The 17,497-nt window shown below is 43.0% G+C and overlaps 1 protein-coding gene across 1 annotated transcript in view; it reads left to right on the forward strand.

Annotated features, from left to right (window-relative positions):
• Nucleotides 1-17,497, forward strand: part of LOC124718932 — a 57,113-nt gene that overhangs the window by 9,963 nt on the left and 29,653 nt on the right. The window contains exon 2 of the mRNA XM_047244594.1: nucleotides 7,051-7,192. Within this exon, the coding sequence (XP_047100550.1) occupies nucleotides 7,066-7,192 (127 nt within the window). The 5' untranslated portion in view covers nucleotides 7,051-7,065. The remainder of the gene's footprint in view (nucleotides 1-7,050; nucleotides 7,193-17,497) is intronic.

The following is a 17,497-nucleotide window of genomic DNA, read 5'->3' on the forward strand; positions in this document are numbered from 1 at the left end:
CATCTTCTTTAGTTCCATGATCTACCCATCTAATCTTCAATGTTCTTCTGTTGCACCACATTTTAAAATCTTCTGTTCTCATATTTTATGTACTATTTATTGTCTGTATTTCACTTCTGCATAAGGATCATTCCATCTCAAATCAACTAACAGTCTGAACCATGATATCTCGGATTTTGATTTCCCCCCCCCCCCCCCCCCAGCTAATGTACCCACTAACACTAGTTTAAATTTGAAATTTTTCTGACCTTTGGTTTTTGAATTTCAAGGGTTTAAAAATTAAAAACACCCTCCATTTTTGATAAATCGATGATTGTTTTAAAATGATGTAGCTAAAAAACTATACAACCTAGAGAGCTCAAACTTGTACCATTGTTTTCCTCTACAAATTCCCTTCAATTTGATATGTAACGTGACTATGCTACCTAAATTTGAAAATTTTAAACTATTCCAAAAAAACATTTTTTGAAATTTCCAAAATACGTACCCTTGGATTTTTTTTATAAAAATTGTATGTGTTGCCCAGTCTAACTGACTACATGCATGCAAAATTTCAAGATGGGATCTCTATGGGTTCTTGTATAAAATAATATTTTACTACCGCAATACACACTAGTGAGGTGAAAAGCAGACTATTTCTAGGCTATGAATACTAAGGTAGGCCTATGTAATTCTAACAAACTTAAAGTATTATGTTAGCCTTTTTATGCAACATTACCCTCTTATTGTTTGTTAATTCATTAAATGATATTTTAATGCGAGAATAAAATATATAAAAAATAATAACTTAAGAATCTTAAGATTTTGTACGACATTCACTTTTATTATAAAAAACGTGAGATTTTCTTATAGAGTCAAGGCTCTAGTTTTGGCCACAACCCCACTTATGGCAACCTTGATGTAACGGGGAAGCTACACTGCATCCTTTCATCATATATTATAAATGGGAGGGAAAGCTAAAACACGTGCAGTATGTCTTCATATCTGATTGCCTGAAACATAATGCAGTTGCTTTCTATGTATTCCAGAAAAAACTGCTAGAAATCATAAATCAAAACTTGCCTTTTGCACTTAAAAAGATTACTTACTTTTCTGATGGCAGCACTGCACAATATAAAAATAAGAAAAACTCCCTTAATATGTGTGCATAAAACTGATTTTGAAGTTGAGGCAGAGTGGGAGTTGTTTGCAACATCCCATGGCAAGAGCGCATGCGATGGCCTTGGTGGAACTGTTAAGCGGCTAGGTGCTAAAGCCAGCTTACAAAGGCGATATGACCAACAAATCTTAACACCCAAATCACTTTATGTATTTGCCATGGAAAACAAAAAAACTTTGACTTTGAATATTGCACAACAGAGGACTATGAACTGACCAAAGTATACTTACTTCCTCGGTTTAGTGACTCAAAAGCGAGTGTGGGAACACAAAAGTTTCGCTCATATAAACCCTGCACAGAGAGTCAAATTACTGTCAAGCCGTATCATTTTAGTCTGGACGAGTCTCTTTAATATGTGACAACACTGAACCTAATAACACCGTCACATATGGAAAATATTACTGCTGGTTTTGTGACAGTAGCATATGACGACTCTTGGTGGCTAGGATGCATTGAAGAAAAATACAATGACATGTACCGAATAAATTTTTTACGCCCAAAGGGTCCAGCCCAGTCTTTTTACGATCCACAATCAAGAGATATATTTGATGTCCCAGGAAATACTCTTTTACAAACAGCGAATCCAACAACAGCTACGGGAAGTACCTACACTTTAAGTGCTAAAGAAATGAAGTTGTCTTCTCTTGCTTTGGAAAAATATCTTAAAATATCATAAAAGAAGCACGTTTAAATTATGTTACACCTACCCTCACTAAACACTAAGTTGTATGGATACCATGTGTATTAAATTTTTAAACACCAATTGGTATTAGAAATAGTTATATCCATGCACATATCAATAAGTTAATCTTTTTCCCAAGTGAAATTACTTATGTGCCAATTTCTAATGTAAGGAACTTGTTGTAAATGATTACAAATAACGCTGGAAAACCAAGAAAAAGATAATCTCTGCCCATTTACAACTAAGGATGAAGGTGAGTGGCTTTATTCAAAATTTTAACTTGTAGCACATATATTACCAATTAAAATGCGTTCACTCCCTTCTAATGCAAAGTTAAAAGAATCATGAACATTAAATTTAAACAACACTACATAATTTAATGAATTAACAAACAATAAGAGGGTAATGTTGCATAAAAAGGCTAACATAATAATTTAAGTTTGTTACAATTACATAGGCCTACCTTACTATTCATAGTCCAGAAATAGTCTGCTTTTCACCTCACTAGTGTGTATTGCGTTAGTAAAATATTATTTTATACAAGAACCCATAGAGATCCCATCTTGAAATTTTGCATGCATGTAGTCAGTTAGACTGGACAACACATATAATTTTTATAAAGAAATCCAACGGTACGTATTTTGGAAATTTCAAAACATGTTTTTTTGGAATAGTTCAAAATTTTCAGATTTAGGTAGCATAGTCATGTTGCATATCACATTGAAGGGAATTTTTAGAGGAAAACAATGGTGCAAGTTTGAGCTCTCTAGGTTGTATAGAATTTGATCTACAGCATTTTAAAACAATCATAGATTGATCAAAAACAGAGGGTTTTTTTATTTTTAAACCCTTGAAACTCCAAAACCAAAGATCAGAAAAATTTGAAATCTCAAATTTAAACTAATGTTAGTGGGTGCATTACCTGAAAAAAAAAATCATCCAAATGTGAGAGGTCATGATCCAAATCATGTAGTACAATTGGTTGGTTTGACATGGAATTACTCGTAAGGTTACACTCCAGACAACTGCTTTAGGACAACACTTCCTAACAGTTCATTTATTATTATTATTTGTGAATAAGTGCATTAGATTACTTAGATGTGGGCATTTCCCGTTATCTGTGCCTGTGTTTCTTTCATTCTCTCCTGTGTGCCTGCTTTCTCACTTCAGAGCATGTTATTCCAGTCTTCTTCTTTGGTTTCTTCATGTGCTCAACTTGCCACTTGTAAAATTTGGCCCTGAAGATTTGGCATTTGTGAATATTTTCTGGAGTAATTCCTGCCAATTTCAGGTCAGTTTTGATCTCAGCAACCCATTTTATTGTGTCTGTTTTGGCTTTGCTCATGTTCTCATAAAAGCAGACAATTTGTTTTGCAAGTTTGTCTGGGTTCATTATTCTAATGTGTCTATAGAATTTTAACCTGTCTTTCCTAATTTCATTGTGGGTATTTGTATATTGTTGGATTTTCTTATTGCTTCTGACTTGGTATTGTTCATGCGCAAGTTTTGGGCATAGAATTTTTCTTGCGATTTTGCGTTCCTTTTTCTCAGTGTTTTGATTGCTTTGTTTTCTCATTCCAAATTAGTGTTTCTAATCGAAAGAGGCATTGTGGTTTAATTACCATATTGTAATGTCTTAGTTTTGTGTGCTTGGAGAATTATTTCTTGTTGTAGATATTTTGGGTGAGTCGGTGTGCAGTTCCATCTGTCAGCATCTAATTTTGTTTACTTTTGTTTTGATTCCATTTTCCTGAATGGTTTCACCAAGGTACTTAAATCGTGGAACTCATTTAATTTTTCCATATTTTGTCTCTGTGAATTATGGGACTTGTTTTCTCAAAATATATCTGGTGACTGACTTTTTGTGCAGTTTCTTTCTGCATCAAGAACTTCTTCTACACTACACCTACATACATACTCTGCAAGCCACTATATGGCCCTTGGCGGAGGGTACGTTGTACCAATACTAGTCATTCCTTTTCTCTTTCACATGTAAGTAGAACAAAGGAAAGCAACTGTCTCTATGCCTCCATATGAGTCCCAATTTCTCTCATCTTATCTTCATGGTCCTTTCGGCAGTAGAATCATTTTGCAGTCAACTGCAAATGCCAGTTCTCTAAATTTTCTCAATAGTGTTCCTCAAAAAGAAAGTAGCCTTCCCTCCAGGATTTCCTATTTCAATTCCCCAAGCATCTTCGTAATATGCAGTCTACTTTACACTTGAACAACACTTACCTAAAATTGTCCCTCTAAACGGAATCTGACAATTCGGCTTCCCTACTACAATCTTTACGTGCTCATTCTATTTCATATCATTTTGCAACATTATGCTTAGATATTTGAACAACGTAACTGTCTCAAGCCTCACACTTCTAATGTTGTATTCGAACATTATGGACTTTTTTCCTACTAATCTGCATAAACTTACATTTTTCTCTTTTTAGAGCTAGTTGCCATTCACCACATCAACTAGAAATATTGTCCAACTCATTTTGTATCCTCCTCCAGTTCTCAGTGACGACACCTTCCTGTATGCACATGACATAATAATCCTCTTAGAAGTTCTGACAGCTATATCCTTAGAGATAAACGGATTTTACTCACAACATATACCAGCAACACAAGGACCAAGAGGACAGCTGAAATGAGGAATTTCCTGCTTCCTCAAGCCAAAAATGGGAAAATTACTAAGCACACACCAGGATCAAGACATACTTGTGATGAATTTCGAAGACCTCTCCGTAATAGCCATGTACGTAGAACCACTAACGCCAATAGAAGACATAATAGCAGCCATTATGACTGCCTTAAGACACATGATGCCAGGACAAAACATCATCGTAGCTGGAGATCTCAACTGCAGATTAGACGTCATTAGTCATAGAACAAATGAGCTGTTAGACATGATAAGGATGGAATCACCCTGGTCAACAAGGCAGATGAACAAACATACTTTGCACACTCGGGATGTAGCTCAATGGGCTTAATATTCTTCAAAGGATCCAACATGAGACTAAATAATTATTAAGGCAGATGAACAAACATACTTCGCACACTCAGGATGTAGCTCAATGGGCTTAATATTCTTCAAAGGATCCAACATGACACTAAATAATTATTAAGTATGTTACTCAGCAGATGAAACACCTCTAAAGAAGCACTGCCCAGTCATGGCCAACTTTTGCTTCCCAAATGTGAAGAGCACAGTAAAAGCCACAGCACTCAAAGCCTCATGGCAACTAAATAGCCATGTTCTTAGTCAGTAGACAGAAGAATGGAAAGAATTTGAGAACCACTTAAAGGGCAACGACATTGAATCGGCTGCCATAACCCTGGCAAAAACAATTCAGTCTGCCCTAATGTGCAATCCCAAAAGGAGAGCGCAGAAATGGTTTGATGAAGAATCTTATGGGGAAAAAAAAGATCATCCTCCAGGCACTACATACTGCAAAATCCAGCCAGAGCCTAGAGGACGTAAGATCCTACAGCCAAATCAGAAAAGAATACAAAAATCTTCTGGAAAAAAAATTAAAGGAATGCATGGAACAGGAAACAATCAATATGGTGGAGGAAGCCATAAAGGACCCATACTTAGCATCGAGACTACGTAAAGCTCAGAGCTGTGGACAAATAGATGCAGTTGGGGAAGAACATTTTAGCGATATTCTCAACATAGATAAAACCAGCACCGCATGTGAAACAGTCAATATGGAGACAGACCTAATGGAAACTAACCCCTTCACGATGGAAGAGGTACATGAGATTGTTATCTCTAAAACACAAGAAGGCTCCAGGCCCTGACAATATGTAATGAACATATCAAAAGTTCAACTAGCCTACTGCTCCAACCAATAATAGATATATAAAACTTATGTCTACAAGAGGGCAACATACCAGAAATATGGTGGACGTCGACAATTAAGATGCTATTTAAGGGGAAAGGCAACCAAATGGATCCGAACTCCTACAGGGGAATTGCCCTGGAAAAATGCACATTGAAGAGACTTACAAGGATTAGCACAAAAGTGAGTTTTTGAAAAAGTAAACCAGAAGGTCCCAGAAGAACAATTCAGATTCTGGAAAGGCAGGAGCACACTACAAACTATTAGCAACCTAAAAGACGACATAGAGGAGGCATTAAGACATCACGAAGGAAAATTCCATGCAGTCTTATACCAAGGCCTTCAATAAACTAAACAGACTCATACTAATGTCAAAACAAGAATTAGTAACAGAGAAAGATAAACTTAGTGTTGATCCATAACATGCTGTTCACCAACTTCATTCAGATCACAGGCGACGTAAGCACATCGAAAACAATAACACAAACCAACGGTGTGTTGCAAGGGGACCCACCAAGCCCTTTACTTTTCATGGGCCTTCAACATTTGGAGGTACCCCATGACCAGAGGCCTGGGGCAGACTGCACACCACCACGCCCCTTCCCGTCTCCCTAGCCCAGCACTGCCTCGGCTCCATTAGACAGACTCAGTACTAACTGTAATGCACTGGTTTGCTGCATTTCATTTTCTTCTTTGAGCCTTGCTTCAGCCTGGATTAGAATGATGGCCGAGTATGACACTGAAAGGAGGTGAACACTTTGCATCGGTGCACTTTGCATTATCCATAATAATACTGTATGGACCGTGATATCACAGAGTAGCTTGTTACTAGTATGTCACAGATTAGTGGTTATAAGAGCCACGAGCAATATTTTGCATGAATCCAAACTGTGAATTCCCTGAAAGCTAATTGCCACAGCAGTGAAGTTAACAAACTTGAAATTTAGTTAATGAATGATGACTCATACATACTATTCTGCATATGTTTTGGTTTGATCAATTTTGTTCTGGATCTTTTGAAGATAATAAGAAACTGGTCAATAAACTTGCCATTTAGCCAGTTTAGGGGCCAGAAAAAAAAATAATTTTGTAGAATGTTTATATGTTTCTGATATTTTGCGATATCTTGCCTAAATTAGAAACAATTTTGGACTGCAAATACAGTTAACTGCCTCTAAAGTGTGCAGTACTTCATATATCAAAACATTTGTTTGTCAACATTGATATATATTTGTCATGCATTTTACATAGTACCATGTATAGCAATAATTTATTTCTAACACAATGTTGGCATATAATTTGAAGCAGAAATACTGATATTGCAATCACCTCTTATGTGTAAAATTTCCTCTTGTATTTTATAACAGCTGCACTGTCTCAATATGGCTACAAGTGAAGTGAATGGAACTACAGATTGCTCCGAAAAGTGCCAGAGCCTCATTGCTCGTTCTTTTGAAATACATGAACAGTTTTTAGAAAAAGAGGCCAATTTGTTGAAGAAGCTCAAAGGTATTTATTAACTAGTTTATTCTTTTGTGAAGTGAAAGCTTTGAATATTGTTATTTTCAAAAAAATTTCTAATTCACACCACAAAACGTAATATAAACTAATGAAATTCTAAGAGTTTATCAGCAAAGGAACAACATTATGTTGAGCCACTATTTGCAGTAGTTTCCTACGTGCTGTGTTTGGAGGGAAGTTCCAGGTTCCTGTACCAATCAGTATTTCACAGACTCTGGACTCCACGCAAAAGTATGCATCTGGAAGAGTGCTGTCCAGCTTTAAGGATTTAGGTTTTTTCATAGTTTCCCTAAATTGCTTTAGGAAAATGCTTGGATTGTTTTTTTTTAAAAGGATGCAACCTATTTGCTTCCCTGATACGTGGTTATGCTCTGCCTCTAATCACATCAGCAACAGTCTGTACACCCTAATATTTCTCCATATCTGTGCATCTAGTATTGAGGTTGGAATGTTGCCCCAAATTTGCACTTAGCCACAAATACCATATAGTAAGAGTGTGGATCAGTGGGAATGTAGTTACGGTGACTGCTATTACAGTGTCATCCCGTGCAAAGTGAAGGTTTAATTATGTCTGTAACACTTCCTGACCCTTTGTTTGGTGGCAAATCAGCACAGCTCATATCATCAAACCTTTGCTGTATGTTGTTTATGTTCAGACCTATCTGTCCCATGTTCACTCTAATACTTCATTGTAAATTGTACAGATGTTACATCAATAACCATGGAATGACCTTTCACCATACTTGTAGGGTGGTGAAGGAGGCTTAGGCCTTTAGTATATCTTTTTCTGCTGCAGCCGAGATTGCCAAAAGAAACCTTTCCCGTGCTTTGTTGGATGTGCTCTGTTTCTTTGTCCTCCTTGCATAAATATAAAATGACTCAATGGATTAATGAGTAATGTATTCCACTCCATCATATTTTGAGACTTGGAGTTTATTTTAGCTTTCTGCTACAAAAGCTGTTTTAAAAAGCCAAAAATTGAATTTATGTGAATACTAAGGTGAAATAATAAAAACCTTCAGTCAGACCTCTTTACCTAATATACTTGAATACTATAGTAGCAATTATTTTTGTTTATGCAATTTTTTCATATGATGACATGATGGAGACCGTGGCTGTTTTTTGAAGACAAATGTTGATGGTGTTAGGACAGCAACCAGCCACAAATTTACTTACAGTTCCTTTATTCAAAGGGCACCGTTACCGGTTTCGAATCGTTGTGATTTGTCCTCAGATGGTTTACACACTTTCTTTATGACATGTGTGTTTTTTACAGATTAATTTTCCTAAAATATAAATAGTACATAATTATAAACATGCCACACACAGATGGTTGTGTTACAGATTTTTGTTGCATGTGACTTAAGTGAAATGTCTGTTTGGAGTATTTGTTTCCATAACATTCATCCAACAGATGTAAATGCATTCTCACTGCATTCTTGTTGTTGCACACGTAAATTGTTCTCACTAAACACTTTCGATTTGTCACTGAGTGACTGGTGAGTAGCTGCTGCACTGTGTCGAGTGGTACTGAGATCTGCTGCGTCCGTAACTGAAACATGTGCGTTAGCTGTGTTGCATTTAACGCTTGCAGTGTGGAGCCTGAGCAGGGGGCGGGGCAGGATTTGTGGGCATGTTGGAAGATACAAATCTGAAAAATATACAAGGCAAGCAATCTAAATAATGACAAAATCAAAGGTATATACTGCAACTCCCACGTGAAAACACTGATTAGCAAAACTGACAGGAAACTGTTAAAGCAATGAAGTGAAGTGCTCCTGCAAAGTAAAGGCAGAGAATTAAGGAGCCAGCACAATATAAATGAAATTCTGTGGCCGTCGGGCAGTGGGTTCGGATGAGACTCGTCGCCAGTTGTTGGGTCCCGCCCACTCGTCTCGTATAGGGTGTCTAAGGGATGCTGCGTTCTCGGAATGCTATACAGCAATGCAAGCAAATAACATTAGTAGTTTTATTTCTATAAATCAGATCTACAATACTTAACTTTAACGTACGAAGGTGTCGCAAGTGATGGGTGATGTGCGATATAAATCAGAGTCCTGGCTATACACAATGTTCAAACAAGCAATGGATATGGATCACTACAATCTGATATCGTAGCACTCTCTGCTAGGCTGTGTTAATGCTGTCCACTAATGTCTGAATACTCAGCACTAATGTCCGGCTGAGGCTTCTATCAGCGACACTTACATTCACTTTTCGCTGGTGTTGCTCATGTCGTGGTGCGGTCCTAATCAGTGCACCATTGACCGATGTCATTTCACTGCCTTCTCCAGTCTTGTATTCTTTGTCTTCATTCCAGTGCTTGTGATTATACCAGAACAGTTCGGGACTCTTCCCAGTGTGTCAACCACTGCCTGGGAACTACACTAGTATAAATAGCTCGTGCCTTGCCTGACCCATGCCAAAAATGCTACTTTTCTAAATGTTTTCCCATCTGGAGCTCCCACTTCCATTCTTTCATTTCTGGCCGAGCTGTACATACACGATAAATTTGGATGAAATCGGTGATGACGAGTAGGCATGGTGATCCCCTTGTGAATGGACCATCTTACAGGCAGAGAGTAGCCAAATTGTAGGGTTTATCCCATGACTGTCAGTTCTAGTGCACTAAATGTAAACAGTCTTACACAACTTCCCTTGTCAAAGAAATGGTTACTTTACATTCACCAGATGGAAGACTTCATAATGACTGCCTCAAGCACGAGGATCCGCCGTTTGACTTACCTCCCTATCATTAGGGCTTTCGAACAGTCTGTACGGTCATCAGCAGCATTACACGACACTTCGCAAGTGCACGAGTTGGGAGACTTGCTGCCTTTTAAGCTCACCTACACTACAGGAATTCTCAGGACACATGCATAGCTACAGCAACGATACTATCAAAGTGAAAGGACAATTTTTGACTTGCATTCAGGATCATTCCACTGTTTTCATGCCAAACATCTTGCTGGTAAGCATTTAAGGAACCACAAACATCCTTGGTTTGAACCTTTTTAATACTTTGGACTCGGAAGTACATGACTCCACCAAAAGCATTCAGCCACCGGAGGCTAGCTCGTACTTCAGCAACTTCGTTCCAAGTACAATTCAGTCATGTCACCCTCCTGCAACAGCCACTTCCCGTTTCTTCAAAGTGTGGAATGTTCCATTCATTCTCTGGGATGAGCTATAATCAGAACTACAGTGCATCTAAGAGATAGGTAGTCTCAGTGCAGTCTCCAACAGTCTGAGTGTTATTGTGGATAAGCCAATTTACAGTCAATGCACAATCCACCACAAACACCTATAGAATTCCAAAAGTGGATGACATTATGGCGTGACTTGCAGGAGGCAAGATTTATTAGCAGGATGCTTTCTTTCGGCTCCCTCTGGATGAAGCATTATAGAGCATTTTGCTCGTTAACATTCCTTTTGGACTATTCCACTATAACAGGCTTCCTTTTGGTGTTGTCAGTGCTCTGGCTATTTTTCAGTGGTACTTGGAACAGTTGATGTCCAGTGTGCCCAGCATAGCAAACTATCTGGATGAATTCTAGTCATTACAGGAGTTGCAGCCAACCTTGATGTCCTTTAACTAGTGTAACATTTTTTGTCCCTCAGGTGGAGTATCTTGATCATCTTCTCAGTGCTTCAGGAATACAATCCAGACGTTAATACATTCAAACAGTCCAGTAACTTCCAGGACATTAAGTAATTACAATTTGTGCTTGGCCAACTTAATTATTATTGTAAGTTCGTCCCACATACCATGGTCATATCAGAACCGTTCCATCAGTTGTTATGTAAAAATGTAAAATTGTGGTCTTTGATCCAGCAAAACCTTTAATTGTAGCAACTGATGGTTCTGATTATGGCTTCGGTGCGGTGTTATCTCGTATAATATATGGTGTGGAACATCCTATTGCATTCATATCCAAAACTCTAACACAGGCACAATGCAACTACATCCAAGTAGAAAGGAGGCCACGGTTGCTGTGTTGGCACTCAAGAATTCCACAATTACGGCTGATGTTTAACGTTATTGACTGAACATAAACTTCCTTTACCATTATTGAAAACAGACTCCAATATTCCTACCACACTGGTGTGTCTGCTCCAGAGGTGGGCATTGTTTTTCTTAGATACTCATGACATCAGACTCCCACCATACTATCCCTCCCCACCCCAGCCTCCTCCTTACCCCCACCCAGCTGCCACTCCCATCATGCACTAGTGCTGCTGCTCGCAGTAGGGTTTCAGCTCTCTTGAGACTGCAGGCGCGCGTGTGTGTGTGTGTGTGTGTGTGTGTGTGTGTGTGTGTGTGTGTGTGTGTGTGTGTGTGTGTGTGTGTGTGTGTGTGTGTGTGTGTGTGTGTGTGTGTGCGTGTGTGCGTGTGTGTGTGTGTGTGCGTGTGTGCGTGTGTGTGTGTGTGTGCGTGTGTGTGTGCGTGTGTGTGTGTGTGTGCGTGCGTGTGTGCGTGTGTGCGTGTGTGCGTGTGTGCGTGTGTGCGTGTGTGCGTGTGTGCGTGTGTGCGTGTGTGCGTGTGTGCGTGTGTGCGTGTGTGCGTGTGTGCGTGTGTGCGTGTGTGCGTGTGTGCGTGTGTGCGTGTGTGCGTGTGTGCGTGTGTGCGTGTGTGCGTGTGTGCGTGTGTGCGTGTGTGCGTGTGTGCGTGTGTGCGTGTGTGCGTGTGTGCGTGTGTGCGTGTGTGCGTGTGTGCGTGTGTGCGTGTGTGCGTGTGTGCGTGTGTGCGTGTGTGCGTGTGTGCGTGTGTGCGTGTGTGCGTGTGTGCGTGTGTGCGTGTGTGCGTGTGTGCGTGTGTGCGTGTGTGCGTGTGTGCGTGTGTGCGTGTGTGCGTGTGTGCGTGTGTGCGTGTGTGCGTGTGTGCGTGTGTGCGTGTGTGCGTGTGTGCGTGTGTGCGTGTGTGCGTGTGTGCGCGTGTGCGCGTGTGCGTGCGTGTGTGCGTGTGTGCGTGTGTGCGTGTGTGCGTGTGTGTGCGTGTGTGCGCGTGTGCGCGTGTGCGCGTGTGTGCGTGTGTGCGTGTGTGCGTGTGTGCGTGTGTGCGTGTGCGCGTGTGCGCGTGTGTGCGTGTGTGCGTGTGTGCGTGTGTGCGTGTGTGCGTGTGTGCGTGTGTGCGTGTGTGCGTGTGTGCGTGTGTGCGTGTGTGCGTGTGTGCGTGTGTGCGTGTGTGCGTGTGTGCGTGTGTGCGCGTGTGCGCGTGTGCGCGTGTGCGCGTGTGCGCGTGTGCGCGTGTGTGCGTGTGTGCGTGTGTGCGTGTGTGCGTGTGTGCGTGTGTGCGCGTGTGCGTGTGTGCGCGTGTGCGCGTGTGCGCGTGTGCGCGTGTGCGCGTGTGCGCGTGTGCGCGTGTGCGCGTGTGCGCGTGTGCGCGTGTGCGCGTGTGCGCGTGTGCGCGTGTGCGCGTGTGCGCGTGTGCGCGTGTGCGCGTGTGCGCGTGTGCGCGTGTGCGCGTGTGCGCGTGTGCGCGTGTGCGCGTGTGCGCGTGTGCGCGTGTGCGCGTGTGCGCGTGTGCGCGTGTGCGCGTGTGCGCGTGTGCGCGTGTGCGCGTGTGCGCGTGTGCGCGTGTGCGCGTGTGCGCGTGTGCGCGTGTGCGCGTGTGCGCGTGTGCGCGTGTGCGCGTGTGCGCGTGTGCGCGTGTGCGCGTGTGCGCGTGTGCGCGTGTGCGCGTGTGCGCGTGTGCGCGTGTGCGCGTGTGCGCGTGTGCGCGTGTGCGCGTGTGCGCGTGTGCGCGTGTGCGCGTGTGCGCGTGTGCGCGTGTGCGCGTGTGCGCGTGTGCGCGTGTGCGCGTGTGCGCGTGTGCGCGCGCGTGTGCGCGCGCGTGTGCGCGCGCGTGTGCGCGCGCGTGTGCGCGCGCGTGTGTGTGCGCGTGTGTGTGCGCGTGTGTGTGCGCGTGTGTGTGCGCGTGTGTGTGCGCGTGTGTGTGCGCGTGTGTGTGCGCGTGTGTGTGCGCGTGTGTGTGCGCGTGTGTGTGCGCGTGTGTGTGCGCGTGTGTGTGCGCGTGTGTGTGCGCGTGTGTGTGCGCGTGTGTGTGCGCGTGTGTGTGCGCGTGTGTGTGCGCGTGTGTGTGCGCGTGTGTGCGCGCGTGTGTGCGCGCGTGTGTGCGCGTGTGTGCGCGTGTGTGCGCGTGTGTGCGCGTGTGTGCGCGTGTGTGCGCGTGTGTGTGCGCGTGTGTGTGCGCGTGTGCGCGTGTGCGCGTGTGCGCGTGTGCGCGTGTGCGCGTGTGCGCGTGTGCGCGTGTGCGCGTGTGCGCGTGTGCGCGTGTGCGCGTGTGCGCGTGTGCGCGTGTGCGCGTGTGCGCGTGTGCGCGTGTGCGCGTGTGCGTGTGTGCGTGTGTGCGTGTGTGCGCGTGTGCGCGTGTGCGCGTGTGCGCGTGTGGGCGTGTGGGCGTGTGGGCGTGTGCGCGTGCGTGTGCGTGCGCGTGCGTGCGCGTGCGTGCGCGTGCGTGCGCGTGCGTGCGCGCGTGCGTGCGCGCGTGCGTGTGTGCGCGCGTGTGCGCGTGTGTGTGCGTGTGCTGCTGACAAAGGCCTTTATAGCCGAAAGTTACAATTGTGTGAATCTTTTTGTTGTGCTTATCACGACTCAGCATCTCTGCTATATAGTGAGTAGCAACTTTCCTGTTATTGTTATATTCCATCCTGGATTTTCCACTGTTTGATTTTTAACTGAAAACTGGTTATTTCAGCCATAACCACAATTGCTAGGAGTTGTCGCAATGGATACATGTAGCACTGACTACCAGTACCAATTGCATCACTGTTTCCAACATCTAAGTTTGCCAGAATGCCTTCCTATGCCCCTGGCTAAGCCAGGGCTTGTTCTGCTAACACAGAAGGGTGGTGGGATTGTTTGTGTTAGATTAGCTAAGTCCAAACCTCCAAACATCTGACAGATCAGCCCTCAACCTGAGTAGGAGTGGATTTTTAGTCCTTGGTACATAAACTCGGGCTAGTAGGGAGCAAGGTCTGAGGGGAGCACCCACTTCTCTGGAGTGGGGTACTGTTGCCGGCGAGGATTGGGTGAAATCATTGTCACTGAAGTGGACCGGTGAGCTTGCAATGGTGCAGCGAACCGTGCAGCTCAGAAGTGTCCATGGCCTTGGGGCAAAACTCAAAACTGATAGGTGGACTGCGGTCTGCTCTCGCTTCACCCCCACCCCCCACCCCTGGAAGAGGCTGTTATCAAACACTGTTAGGCTATTGACAATGAGGAGGAAGGGTGGTGGACATCCTTTATTGGTGTTTTCATTGGTGGAAAAAGATGTTTCGTGGTTGGTGTTTGCTTTATTGCTTGCCACAGACGGATACGGTAAATGGAAAACAGGCGGTAATTGTAACTTAGCACTGTTTACTTGCTGCCAGGTGCTGGCTGAGGTACAACAGTACTCTGTGTACCTGTGGCTGCTGTGGTCTCCCACATACCTGTGTGTGTTGCTTCATGTGAGCTGCTGTTCCATAACACTGTTACTGTTTGGCAGCCAAGACACTGGAAGTCGGTATCCGTCCTATCTATTCGTGTTGGCAGGTCAATGTGCCATTTCTATTGCCTCTCTAATCTCCAAGAATGGACCTGAGGCTTTCTTGATTGGAGCCAGTGGTTATGGGATGACGATGATAGATAAAACTGTGGCAGCGAAGGATGAATATGTTCAAATTTCTCCGTCGATCAGGTATCGTGCCAATTTTACAAAACAATAACAGAATAAGATGTTCTTGGCTCAACCAAAGGTGCAGTTGACAAGTTACCTGCAGCTGGAATTTACAAAACTGGGTGCAAGTGTGGACTAGTGTATGAAGGCGAGATGGGATGACCTATCGACACACAGGTATATGAACATGAGACATATCGGACTAAGACAGCACCCCAAGTCAGTGGTGGAAATACACCAGGATGAGTGTGCCAAACAGATGGTATTTCGTGAAGCCTGTGTAAAGGCAAAACATATTTACAAATAGAACCTTATCTGTCGAGATCACAAGTCAGAAATGAACTGTCGGTATAGGGAGGCAGAAGTGCTAATGGCTGTGTACATAATAGAGGATGATACTATGAATCAGCACAGTTTCCTGCACTTATACCCAGAAAACATGATGTGCGTCCAGTGGTATTTATAAAGCCTTTCCAAATTGTATTACCACAAATGTTTACCACAAATCAGAAGATTAGGTTAATCAGTGGTTATATACAAGGTGATTCACCACTGTGGACAACATAAGTTGCTGACACATGCCAGAAACATCAACATCCAAAGAGAAGTTGCACAAGGAGGTTTTCTATCTGGAGCTATAAAATGTAAGATAAGAAATTTCCATAAGTATCCAAATGAAGTGAAGCAGTGGGAGCAGAACATGCTACAAGTAGACATTTTTGGGATTCTGAAGGGGAAGCTTCCATTCTACGTAAGAGAAAAATTATTAACGGCACCAGACCACAACGTAGAGGAATTTTTGGTGGTACTCAATAGCACTGACACGTTAGAGGCAGATCGGAGAGATGTAATAGGACACAATTTTACGATAAGGAATGGCAGAAGAAACTGTGGAAACAACTGAATCCTTAACAACTCCCCCCCCCCCCCTCCCCCTCATGCCATGCACCAGAATTTTTTATGCCAGTCCAAGATGCCGCACCTCAGTTCTTTAGACAATAGATGTAGTCCAGCATGAGTGGCAACACAAGAAGGCAGAGAGAGCTAGTTAAGGAGAGGCTTTGTGTAATAGCATCCTCCCACAGAAGTGACTTGTTATCCCCTCCCCCACTGTACATACTCGAAGCAAACCTTTGATTAAAAATTGTGCACACAGCACCATCTGAGGCCAGTACCAAGTGTGCCACTGACGCTGACCAGAATGGACTTTGCCTGCCAGAACATGAGAACAGAAGGCAAAGTCAACTCATTTTGCAGGGTTACACCTACTCAATAACTCTGCAGAACAGAGCAGTGATGTCTAGAGCTCCACAGACCGTGTGGATGGCAACCATTGTTGCAGCTTTACCTGACATTGCAGCAGAGAGGGGCTTGCTAACAGTGGGTCGCCCAACGATGACACTGGACACGGAAGTAGCACCCTGTTGTCTTTTCAGGTGAGTCCTGTTTCTGTGTACAGCGACATATGGACATATCCACTTCCGAGGAGGATGCGTTTTGCTAAATTGCATTTGTTGTCATTATTCGGGACCGGCACCTGAGAGGACTCATTGGATATACAACACGAACACCTCTGGTTTTCATACCTGATAACTTGCACAAGAGCCCTTAACATTTCTGATATTTTAAGGTCAGTGCGTGTGTCCTGTCTTCAGGGACTCCATTTCATTATCTCTGAACAAGATAATGCAAGACTGCATGTTGTCTGTGCTGTCACGTTCTCCAGATTTTACCCATTAAAAACATGTGGTCATAAGTTATAGAGAAACTGGAACTCTACCATTTGCCCCTTTGTTTGAAGAGCTCTAATATAGAGCTGTAGCAGTGTGGAATGATGTAGCTGTATCTGTCATCCATGCTTAGTTCTACTTGTTGCCTAACTATGGCAGAGCCATTGCTGCTGCCAGAGGAGCAGGTCTGTGTACTAAATTTCACACCCTCTACCTCTGCAGAATTCCTATAAATGTTATGTTTTCTTTCACTAATACTGTGTGTGTGCGCAAGAGGAAAAATTCTGTTTTATAAAAGATAACTATTTATCGAATATGACTGTTTCAAGTATGAAAAGGTTTTTCAGAGACCACTACTCATCACAGAATTTGTTGACTACTTAAATTTTTTAATCAATCACATAAACCTCATCTTCAGATTACAGTAGTAATACAAAAACATTTTTTATACTAACAAGCAAAGTTGTTAAAAGTATTCCAAGCATACAGAAACATTAAAGTGAAAATATAGAACACTTTTAATATCTATGTGTACTTTTGTTAAAGGTTTTTGCATTGCCGTTGTAGCCTGAAGATGAAATTTGTACTTCCTTTGTCAGAAAACTTCCATGATAGTGTGTGTGTGTGTGTGTGTGTGTGTGTGTGTGTGTGTGTTTTTTAATAAATTTGTTTAAGAGTTTGCAATACTAGAAAGGAACAAACGTTGCTTTTATGCTACCTGGTATGATGCGTCCTTAAAATGACCTTGGTCATGTTTTCGTGCAAACTCAGTAGGTGGCTGGGCCATGCTTAGCAACACACTGTTTGGTTTCTTGAGTTACAATGACACAATGGATGATGATTGTAAGCAGAGAGGGAATATTAAGTTCTGCATTAAGCTCGGAAAAACCCCTAATGAAACGT

Source organism: Schistocerca piceifrons, chromosome 10, assembly GCF_021461385.2.
Source record: "Schistocerca piceifrons isolate TAMUIC-IGC-003096 chromosome 10, iqSchPice1.1, whole genome shotgun sequence".
Lineage (NCBI taxonomy): Eukaryota > Metazoa > Arthropoda > Insecta > Orthoptera > Acrididae > Schistocerca > Schistocerca piceifrons.